The sequence below is a fragment of the Podarcis pityusensis genome (genome assembly GCF_964106645.2).
Source record: "Podarcis pityusensis genome assembly, chromosome: 1".
Taxonomy (NCBI): domain Eukaryota; kingdom Metazoa; phylum Chordata; class Lepidosauria; order Squamata; family Lacertidae; genus Podarcis; species Podarcis pityusensis.
In genome coordinates this window covers 122,276,940-122,288,981 of record NC_138028.1, presented here as the reverse complement: position 1 = coordinate 122,288,981, position 12,042 = coordinate 122,276,940, and the positions used below count along the sequence as shown (strand labels likewise).

The window sequence follows — 12,042 nt, the reverse complement described above, 5'->3', positions numbered from 1 at the left end:
CATCCAGTATAACGCAGGAGACAAATTGACTTAAGCCATGCCTATCTTTAAGGTCATTGATATTGCTGGTCGTATAGTTATATAATCCATTAATTCCAGACTGTTTTTAAAGGTGATCCACACCTGCCCCAGTTTTTAATCTGTTTCTCTCATTATTATTTTTAAGCTAAACTGGGGACTTTCTTTGGGTTAAAAGGCAACACATAAATAATTGCACAGGGAAAAAACAGCAGCTTTCCATTTAAAGTGCCATTTTAGCTATGCAGCCTGTTCTTCAGAAAGACACCTGACAACTTTCAGGTTAGATGATGCATCTTTTAAAATGTGCCCTATTATTATTATTATTACTACTACTACTACTACTATACTCGCAGGTCTCACAAGATAAAATCAAAATATGAAAACACAAAATAAATAATCATTTTTTTAAAAAAAAAACTAACCCAATAACACCCAACACTTTTAAAAAGGGCATTGGATGTGAATCAGCCAAAGGCTTGGTTAAAGAGTTTGTTCTTGCCTGGCACCTAAAGGTGTATAATGAAGGCGCCAGGCGAACCTCCCTGGGGAGAGCATTCCACAGACGGGGAGCCACTGCAGAAAAGGCCCTGTTCTCATGTTACCACCCTCTGGACCTCTTGTGAAGGAGGCACACAAAGAAGTACAAATATTATGTTATAAGGTCTTGCTTGCTGCCTTAACAATTATTACTGGCCTGACAAGATTTGGATTTTCTGTGCTTCCCCTAAGAAAAATGTAGTAACTGGGCTGGTGCGGCCTGAGGACGAGAGAACCTCTGAGAAGAAGACTGGAAAAGAACAGGGAAAACTGATTCTTGCTCACGCCATTTTACCTCGTGGAGGGTGAGATGCTTGCCATCTTTCCTTTTCGAGTCAAACCTGCCATATATTGCACTGAACTTCCTGATCTCCTCCTCTTTGTGAGGGTCCTCGTCGCTCATCTCAAAGATGTGGCCCACCATCTTGGCCAGCTTTTTGTTGATTTTCAGCAGTTCCTTCACTTCGTTCAAGTCACTTTTGGGGAGGGTGGGAACCATGCGCTCGACGCACTCGGTGACCGACAGGGCCGCCGCCGCGTCCAGGGTTTCCGTGTTTTCCTTTGGTGAGGCCGGAGAGCCGACGTCGGCTGGGGAAAGGCTGTGTTCGCTCTCTGTAGTGTGGTGGCCTTGCCACAGTCTCGTTTCGCTGCCACTCTGCAGCGTCAAGTTCCCCACCCCGTCAGACTTGCCCGCACCGACGCTCTGAACGCAGGTGGTGGCGGCACATTTTGGAATCTTCAAGTGAGGCTCCCGGGTATTACTATTCCTTTCGTAACTATTGCATGAGATTCCCAACCAAGCAGGAGATCCTTCCGGTAACTTATATATTGGGATGCTACTGACCGGTAAGGAAGTAAGAGGCTGGTTAAAAAGGCCTGGGTTTGTCACCCAGTCTCTCAAAGCCTTCTGCAGTCTTCGGACGTGAAGAGGTTTGCTGGCCATGCCAACGAGCGCCATGATCTCCAGGAACTCCTCTTCCCCGGCTTCACACAACTGCTGGACGTCATCCCCTCCCTGCTGAATGAAGGCATCGAAGTAGAACAAGAGGTTGGCTTTCTGCAAGATTCGGTACAGCTGCAATTCTCCAAGGGTTCTGGGTAACGCTGTGGCCATGGTGGGTGGAGAGCCCTGCAAAAGAAGAAGAAGTAGAAGAAGAATAAGGGTAACAAAATGAATGTCCACTTCCAGATGCGTTTCCCAACCCTCGTTGGTTCTTTCAAAACGTCTGTGCTTTGGGTGGCAAGGGAGGTTTGCTAGTGAACAAACTTATTAGTTACAGGATCTTGCATGGTACAACAAAGAGAGTACAGTGGTACCTCGGGTTAAGTATTTAATTCGTTCTGGAGGTCTGTTCTTAACCTGAAACTGTTCTTAACCTGAAGCACCACTTTAGCTAATGGGGCCTCCTGCTGCCGCCGCGCCACCGGAGCATGATTTCTGTTCTCATCCTGAAGCAAAGTTCTTTTTTTTTTTTAATAATATTTATTCCAAATTTAAAGTTACAAAAAAGAAAAGGAAAAACATACAAAATACAAAGAAAACTTCAACCATAACAGAGCAAAAAATAAGCAAGTAAAAAACAACAACAATAAGATAGAATAAAAAAGAAAACTTAACACAAAATATAAAAATACATTAAGTTAAGATAAAACAAAAGCAGATTAAACCTTTATACAACCTTCTCCCTTTACTTATTTCCATGACCTCCTCTCACCTCCCAATTTTGTATTCTAGTTCAGATCGTGTTTCCAGCAAATCCTTCTAACCTTATTTTCATTTACGTATTTTAAAATTAAAATAATGTAATTAAACCTCCTCTATTTCATCAATTTCATCAACTCAATTTTACTTAGCAAAGTTCTTACTGAAGCAAAGTTCTTAACCTGAAGCACTATTTCTGGGTTAGCGGAGTCTGTAACCTGAAGCTTATGTAACCTGAAGCGTATGTAACCTGAGGTACTACTGTAGTTACAGGATCTTGCATGGTACAACAAAGAGAGTACTGGACCGGAACCTGGTTCAATGTTAAAAAAATCCAAAAAACCCTAATCATCTTCAGTGTTTGAAATTAGCCAGGAGCCAGGTGCATTTTGCACCTGGCTATTGACCACATGCGACCAAGCAAAGATGCCTAGGTGTGAGGATGGCGTCTGACATCACCATATGGAGGTTCATGCCTATCCGCATAATCGGAATGAATTTCAGGAAGCAAAATGCCTTTCCTGTGCAATTCTGAACAGTCACCGTTAAGAAAAAGTGGTCAGAATAGGCCAATATGTATGTAGTATCTGCCCAAGTCAAATCGTAACAGGCCGCTTTCTGTGAAACATTAACCTTTATTAATATTTACAATTTTAGATCCAGGGAGCAACAACAGACTGGTTCTGCCATAAAAGGCCTAAATCCCCCCCCCCCAAAAAAATAGATACCCCTTTTGCAAACTAGTGTTAAAAACAGGGAGCTGGGGACTAATCGCTGCTACATAAAATTATTAAGAAGTGTATTTGTATACAGAAAGTAAAATCGAGCTGCATATTGTGAGGGCCTTCGATTACTTCTGAACTCCTGTTTCTGCGTGTGTGTGTGTGTGTGCACATAGGAAACCAAATGACACGTAGCAACAGTTCTCTTACTGTCCCTGAATCAAGTGACTTTTCCTCTTTAAGCTCTCCAAGTTCTTAACCTAGTTCAAGGCTGTCATCTGCTCAGACTGCAAAAAAAAAGCTTCTTCGGTTCCAGAAATTCATTCTAACTATGCAGATAAAATATAACTGATAGAATTCTACAGGATGTGGTGTTAGTGTGTGAAAACAAGCGAGATCCAATGATTCCCCCAGCCATGTCCCTCCAGATTGTGGAGATGTCAGGGACCATCCTGGAGCCAGGTTGTAAGTGGTCGATAGCCAGGTGAAAAACGTGCCTAGCTGATTTCAAAACACTGATCAACAGTTACTTTGAACCACTTCAATTTAACTTAAGATACTGAAGGGCTAGGGACGCGGGTGGCGCTATGGGTTAAACCACAGAGCCTAGGACTTGCTGATCAGAAGGTCGGCGGTTCGAATCCCTGCGATGGGGTGAGCTCCTGTTACTCGGTCCCAGCTCCTGCCAACCTAGCAGTTCGAAAGCATGTCAAAGTGCAAGTAGATAAACAGGTACCGCTCCGGCGGGAAGTTAAACGGCGTTTCCGTGCGCTGCTCTGGTTCGCCAGAAGCTGCTTAGTCATGCTGGTCACATGATCTGGAAGCTGTACGCCGGCTCCCTCGGCCAATAAAGCGAGATGAGCGCCGCAACCCCAGAGTCAGCCACGACTGGACCTAATGGTCAGGGGTCCCTTTACCTTTACTGAAGGGCTATTCCTTTAACTTTTTGACCATTTAAACTAAGGGTAGAGAATCTTATGCCCAAGTGATGAACGTGGCCCCGCTATTTGACTCGAGAACTCCCCAGAAACCGTATCCCTCATTAGCCCTGCTGCTTCACATCTCAAGTGTTTTTGCCTGGCTGAAATGTGTCCTTGGACTCAGGATAATGCTCCTTGCCTGTCCGGATGGAGAGAAGATGGGCGTTTGAGAGAGTTTGTGTACAAGTAGCCCACTGTGCAAAGGTAAAATTAAAGATTTGTTGCTTCGCCCACGTGCAAAAGCACGAAGAGCTCTGGCTGATTCCCACACACAAAAGTAGTTTTGCTGCCTGTGAACTTTTGAATCAACAGAAAACTTTCTGAAGCAAGCACAGAATGTAAGTCGAATGGTTAAACCTAAATTTTTTTAACACAAGGATGTATCTGCTAAGCTTTAAAAAATCTCCGGCTCCTACAGATCTCCAAAAATCACACAAGAAAACTAATGAAACTAATACATTAAATAAAAAAGACATGAATAAGTTAAATTAAGCCCATTTTCAGCTCATCACTGATACATTATCTGCCAACTTGTAAATGCTACACCAGGAGTGTCTAAACCTTTTTCAAAGAGGGCCAGATTTGATGAAGTGAACATGCGTGAGGGCCAACCAAAGTATTGAGGTGTTGTGTTTTTTTGGGGGGGGGGGGTTGAAGAGGTTCAGTTTTTAAAAAATAATTTTACCCCAATAAATAAACTACCATAGGGGCCGGATTAAATCTACCGGTGGGCCAGATTAGGCCCCCAGGCCAGACTTTGGATTTGGACATGTATCTAGCCAAGTCAAATCGTACCATGCCACTTTCAGTGAAACGTTAACATTTATTAATATTTACAATTTTAGATCAAGGTGGCAACAGAGTGGTTTTGCCATAAAAGGCATAACCCCCTCCCAAGAGATGCCCTTTTGCAAACTAAAGTTAAAAATGGGGAGCTGGGGACTATCCACTGCTACATAAAATTATTACTAACTATATTTGTATATAGAAAGTAAGTAAAATCAAGCGGGATATTGTGAGGGTCTTCGATTACTTCTGAACTCTTGTTTCTGCCTGTGTGTGTGTGTGTGTGTGTGTGTGTATGTGTGTGTGTGCACATAGGAAACCAAATGACATGTAGCAACAGTTCTCTTAGGTGCTATGCAGATTCCACGTTTGGTCTTGGGTTCTAGGTATAACCTGAAGCCCACATAGCACCTAAATGAGTCCTGTTTGGAGGTCGGCTACCTCTTCCCATAAGAACAGAAGAAAAGCTAGCTGATGGCCCATATAGTCCTGTAATCCCTTTCCCACGGTGGCCAACTAGAGACTGATGGGAAGCCAAGAAGGTGGGCCCAAGGGCAACAGCGCTCTCCCCACTTATGAGTCCCCCACTGCTTCCAGAAGTGGAGGCAGAGCCTAGCTGTTTTGGTTTGTACCTATTGATAACTTCACCCTCCTTGAATTTGTCCAACAGTTTTTTAGAGCCATCTGAGATGGCGGCCGCCACAACACACACATTTCACCTTAAGACTGTAACCAGAGGCAGACTCCAGGGATTCACCAACATCCAACCTTTTCTCCAAACACCCACCATCCCTGAATATGGGTTGGGTCCAGAAATACATGATCTGTATGGGACTAGCAGAAGGTGACTTTCCCAACCCACCTGCCCAACACTTAGAAGAAATATGGGAAGGTGACTGGGGATCGGATATAAGAAAGTCTGCTTCTATCAGCCAGCTTTGCACGCTCATCTCTGAACTTTTCAACTTTAATTTTTTTTGGGTACACTGCCTCAGGTGTCCGGAAAGGCAAAGTAGATCTGTTTTAAATAAAAATTGACTCCCGTGGGAAAGTCTTAAAGCTTGTGCTTAGCTTCCCTACTGCAAACAACGAAAATGTGAACGGTGCAATTCTATAGACGTCTGCTCAGAAGTTGGCCGCGCTGTGCCTAGGCCTGACTCCATCATGACCCAAATTATTAATGTGCTAAACCTGAACCTGTTGACAAGCCAAAAGATCTCCACCTGTTGTTTTGGTCTCGCAAAGCATTAAGTCAGAATGGCGTTTCTCAAAGGGTGTGGCACGCCACACTGGTGTGGCAAGAGCGGACGGCAAGTGTGGCGGGAAAGTTCAAGAAGAATCAAAGAAACATTTAAACATATCAGTGCAGTAAAGTATAGTGTATGTTTGTGTTTGTGTACACACACACACACACACACACACACACAAACAAACAAAAGCTAGAAACAGTATCTATGCTTCTCTTCAAGAGCATTGGCTATTATTCTACAGTTCTCCATGGCACAATATATTGTGAATGGAGATTTTCAACTCTTGACAAGTATGAAATATGAAAAAAGAGAGAGAAAGGCTTCTTTGTGTTGATGAGATGAGATTCTGCTTGCCTCAAGTGCAAATGCAAATGAGATTAGCCAGCAGAAGCAAGCTCACACCTCTCATTGAGTTTGTAGACACACTTAAACGTACAGTGGTGCCCCGCAAGACGAATGCCTCGCAAGACGAAAAACTCGCTAGACGAAAGAGTTTTCCGTTTTTTGAGTCGTTCTGCAAAAATTTCCCTATGGGCTTGCTTCGCAAGACGAAACGTCTTGCGAGTTCTTGCGAATTTGTCTCCTTTTTCTTAAAGCCGCTAAGCCGTTAATAGCCGCTAAGCCGCTAATAGCCGTGCTTCGCAAGACGAAAAAACCGCAAGACGAAGAGACTCGCGGAACGGATTAATTTCGTCTTGCGAGGCACCACTGTATTTATGCAAGCGGCTCGCTTATAATTATACGGTGGGAATGGTTCATGGCCTTATGTAGCTGAATTGTTTTATACTTTGTGGATGTCCCATGATCATATTATAAAGTAGCTGTGTTCTGTGTGGGGACTCTGGGGGTGTCAAGGCCATGCCACGGCACAGCTGACATTATTATGGGAACCAAATGCACTCCAGTGAGTGTCTCACAGTAGCTAGAACTCCCAACACACTAAGGAAAAACCAATGAAAAGTTTCCAAGATATGTCTCCCTGGATTCAATCACACTTTTAAGCAAACCTAGGGAGGACAGCATTGCAAGCCTGCAAACTTCAGAATAGGTACTTTCAGGGTGGGGGAGCCCAGCTGCAATCAGTAAGCCTTACCTCTGAGTAAACACCAGTAGGATTCTCCAGTTTACATCCCTTAAGGAGCCTGGCACAATGCAATACTCTGAGCAACTTTAAACAACACTACTACCCTACCGGGCCTGAGCTTCCCCAGATTTTTGGGCCTGGGTTTCATTTCATTACCACTCCATGCCCTCTCGGAGGCTGATTGCTAGTCTTCCACTCAGTGTTAGAAACTCAGATATATAAAGTCGGTGCCAAATGGCTCCTTGAACCAGGGTTACAGGTGCCAAAATGGAATGTCTAGTTGCCATTTAGGGGCCAGACAGCTCAAAGGTTGTGATTTTCGATAGGACGTTTTGGTTCCTGAAATTGGCCCCATTGTGCAGATTAAAATATCGCTGATCGAATTCTAAATGATGTGTTGCTAGTACAGTGGTGCCTTGGTTCTCAAATGCCCTGGTACTCAAACAACTTGGAACCCAAACACTGCAAACCTGGAAGTGTTCCGGTTTGCAAATTTTTTTCGGAAGCCAAACATGCTCCGTTTTAAGTTTTACGCTTATGATTTGAGTGCCACACTTCCGTTTTGAGCGTTATGCTGAGGTCTGTCTGTTTTTGCGGCTCTTTGTGTTTTTGTTTTTGTGACTGTGTGGAACCCAGTTTAGCTACTGATTGATTGTGTGTCTGCAGTACATTGTTTATTGCTTTCATTTTATGGATCACTGGTCTTGTTAGATAGTAAAATGCATGTTAAATTGCTGTTTTAAGGGTTGTTTTTAAAAGTCTGGAACGGATTAATCCGTTTTGCATTACTTTCCATGGGAAAGAGCGCCTTGGTTTTGGAACGCTTTGGTTTTGGAACGGACTTCCGAAATGGACTAAGTTTGAGAACCAAGGTACCACTGTATGTGAAAACAGGCAAGACCTGAGGATCCCAAGGCATGCAAGTGGCCTATAGCCAGGTGCAAAATGCGCCTGGCAAATTTCAAACTCTGATTCCACTCATAACAAACACCTTTCCAGTGTAAAGTGCAGCACAAGACAGGAGGCGGCAAAGAACAGGGGAGCAATTCCACCTCAGTACATACTCTGCCTCCCACTTTTTTCCCTCGCCAATCCAACAAGCTTCTCCTTTGCACACAACATATTAATTAGGGTTGTACATGTATGGCCTTGCATGTTTCTGAGAGCACCAAGGCCTCTTGTGCTCCCATAACCACTTACATCTTATTAAGGCCCAACAACAGCGGCTAATCCAAATTCCAAGCGAGAGGGCGTGCCGCTCATGTGAAACCATGCACCAAGTGGAAATCCAAGATTTCACCCTGCCACGTGGGACTTAACAGGAAGGGAGGGAAGCAGATACTCCGGACGCAGCGTCGCCTGTCTGTAAATGGCTCCCGTGCACTAAAGAATGGTTCATACAATCATGGTTCGAAATTAGCAGGGCACCAGGTGCGTTTCGCACCTATGGATTCTCCATTTGCAAGCACCTCAAAAGGTCTGGATGCCATTTTTTTTCACGTGGACGACACTCGAGGAGTACTGAAAGGTATGTGCTTTGAAGCCTCAAAGTATATGTTGAGGATAAACAGTATGCTAAGGAGTCTAACCAGAAAAAGTAGAGTGTTTTGAAATTTGAAGTACAGTGCCAATATTTTTATTGTAAACACCAAATTAAACATGTATTAACCATTTCTGCTAAAAATGTGATCCTAACAATGTGTCACTTATGTGAATTGTGTACAGTGGTACCTCAGGTTAAGTACTTAATTCGTTCCGGAGGTCCGTACTTAACCTGAAACTGTTCTTAACCTGAAGCACCACTTTAGCTAATGGGGCTTCCTGCTGGTGCCATGCTGCCGGAGCCCGATTTCTGTTCTTATCCTGAAGCAAAGTTCTTAACCTGAAGCACTATTTCTGGGTTAGCGGAGTCTGTAACCTGAAGCGGCTGTAACCTGAAGCGTATGTAACCTGAGGTACCACTGTACTAGTTCATGCCTATCAAAATAATAAATAAAAAATTTTGCCGACCCCTCCCCATGGCAACTAGGCATTCTGTTTTGTCACCCACAACCCAGGTCGCAGGAGCCATTTGGCTCTTAGCTTTTCAATCTCACTTTCAAATACTGCATACAATGCATTTTTTGTTGTTGTTCAACGGCCACAGCTTCACAGATCAAAAGGCACGAATTCTGGGTATCATCTCTGGGGCAATGCCGGTCAATAGAAGCTAAAGACATATTTAGCTGTGAGTCGTCCACCATCAAATTATTAACTGGCACATGTGAATAAGCGGCTGTTCAGATATTTCCCTTTCAGCACCTACAGGTTTGCACGTATGAACATGCAACCAGCCTCAAGAGGCTTTTAAAATTCCCTCAACAAGCTTTAAGTTGTCTGAGGAGTTGAAGCCAGATCTGATGACAGGGAAACTGAATGATAAACTACATATGTTGAATCCTCTCACTGAATCATCAGGGTGAGTGCAGCCTTAACTTTGAAAGTTGTAAAAACCTTCTGGTAGAAGCAGTGATACCAGGGGGGAAGTGTGTAAGAGAGAAAATTTTCAATACATTTTCAATATTTTGATTTTTCAAGTAGGGTCTGGAGTGATGGGGGGGAAACACCAGACACCTTTTATATCCAGGGATTATTCACCATTTCCCCCCTAAGTATACGTCTTCCGTTTCCTGCTTCTGTCTTGTGCTGTTTCTTAAATAATTCTTGCTGTATTTGTATTGTTTTATGCTGGTAGTCTGGGAAGTAAATGGCAGGCTGAACTTAACTGCAGGGTTTAAATCCCCTAAATAAAAAATAAGTTACTAAGGCCAGTTACTAAGAATTGGGGGGGGGGGCATTTTTCTAAATGGGATTGGAAGGGGAGTAGCAAGAAAGAAAGGCTTTGTTTTCCACAGCACCAGATGAGTTTGCATCCTTAATAACAAAAGCACCGTGCTGCTAAGACTGCAATCCTAACACCAATTACCTTGGAGTAAGCCCCGCTGAACTAAATAGGATTTACTGGCAAGCAGGCATGGTTATGGTCACACTGTAAAGCCAATTGTTTTAACTTACAATTACAAGATGTGATATGTGGCAGGCATTAGAGGAACAGCCTGGGGAATGCTACAGAAATGCTAAGAAGTGTGGAATTACTGTACAGTAGTTGTTTTAACTATCAAACCAACGACGGGCCAGAAATCTTCAACATCTCCCTATCCAAGTCAACATCTTGGGATGACCAACTTTTAAAATAGAAATTCCTGCCCAGAGCAGAAGATGGAAATTGCAGGTTTTCTGTGAAGGTTACAGAGAGGAGGCGTTTCTGCTGCTGCTGCCACTGCGAATGTTGTTCATGTAGGCGAAGCAGGATAAGAGGAGAAGTCAAGAAAGTGTGGGCTGTGAGGGTGGGCTTCGCATGCATTAACCAGTTCCTTCCCAGGCTGTCTGCAGCCTGCCTTGGTAGCAAAGGAAACTGGGAATGAACGTTCGCCTAGAGAGATGCTGTATGGAACCGAGCAATCAAAATTTCACAGTCAATCTCTGGGCACGCTGCGCAGAGGGGAACCAGCAAAGACCCAAATTGTCGCCTTTTAGGGCACACTCCCTGCCCTCACAAAACACCCCTACTTGCCCCAATTAAGGCTGAATTGAAACAGCAAGCCTTGCTGTATTTTTTTCAGCAGCGATACTCTGGCATTATGGGGTGTTTTCACACGAGACTCCCACCCGCATCTGTAAGACAAATGACTAGCGGGGGATACCTTGGAAAAAGAAGGGGAAGGAAGAGGAAGAGAACTGTTTTACATTTCCCCCTATATTTGCACAGGTGTTGCTTGGTTTTCAATGCCCCCCCCTCCATTTTAAGTTCTCTTTCTGTCTCTCTTCACGTGGCTAAGGAGCGCTCCCATTCAGCGAAAGTTAAATGGCAAGGAATGAAAAGCAAAAATAAATATAAAAAATGATCTAGTAACAGAGGCGCCAGCTTCTTGTGCACATCTTCAGATACAGTTAAAGTGGTTGTATGCAACAGAAGGTTAATTCAGGAGTTGGTGCGGGGCATCTTTTTAGGTTTTGAGTGTCAGCAATTCCTTCCTGGCCCCTGCCACAAAAGAGAAAAAGGAAATCCCAGGCTTGAAAACTGGGTTGCAGTAGCACAGATCTCAAAAGCCAGCAATAGTGAGAATTCTATAGGTACAGAGGACTGCCTATATTAAGACAGAATGGGATGGGGTGAGGGGTAACATCTCTTGCCATTCCCACTGCCATTGGGCACATGTTTAGATCTCTCACTTGCAGGAAAAGCAATAGAATACATCCATAAACAATCTCTTCTGACATTCCAGAGGTGGGCAGAAGTTCAGACTGGGATCTGCTAGCGGACCTCTGGGTTATTTTATGTAGGTCAGCAAGGGATTTATGGCTTCCAGTCATTAACAAAATGGAAGCAACCCAAATGAGAGTGTCTTTGTGACCCGCCTCCCTACTCATTATAATGCTGAAATCATGAAACCTAAGGGACTGGGAGACACCAGGAGCGGATTTGGTGTGGAAGGAATGTGAGCTCAAGTTCCTGGGCTTGTTAATTCTTTCATTCTAAATGTACGGATCTCAGGGGTTTCTAGAAAAAACAAAGTACCGTACATCCTGCAAGCCTGCCCACCCACTAGACTTTCCAAAAGATTTCTTCCAAAACGACTGAACAAAAATTTGTGCAGCTCACAGAATCACTGTATTTTCAACAACACTCGATTTATTTTGAAAGGCTCTGTATCTTTCTGAAGCCTAGCATTCCGGTACGAAACATTAGTAGATGGCTATTTCTTTTTTAGCAAGCAGGGCTTAAATAAAGAACTTTATCAGTGGCATCTTGATGCTAAACTCTGTTTGCTCCGATGTAAGTCCATTCTAATTTGATGCAGATTATATATATGGTTTACTGCCTTCCTTGATGTACCGGGAAGAAATGTTAAAATCAACA

General features: G+C 43.7%; 1 protein-coding gene across 1 annotated transcript in view; it reads right to left on the bottom strand.

Moving 5' to 3' along the window:
* The window catches only part of NAB1 (NGFI-A binding protein 1), a 48,502-nt gene that overhangs the window by 34,434 nt on the left and 2,026 nt on the right, over window positions 1–12,042 (bottom strand). The window contains exon 2 of the mRNA XM_080971429.1: window positions 854–1,687. Coding sequence (XP_080827555.1) covers window positions 854–1,672 — 819 coding nt within the window. The 5' untranslated portion in view covers window positions 1,673–1,687. The remainder of the gene's footprint in view (window positions 1–853; window positions 1,688–12,042) is intronic.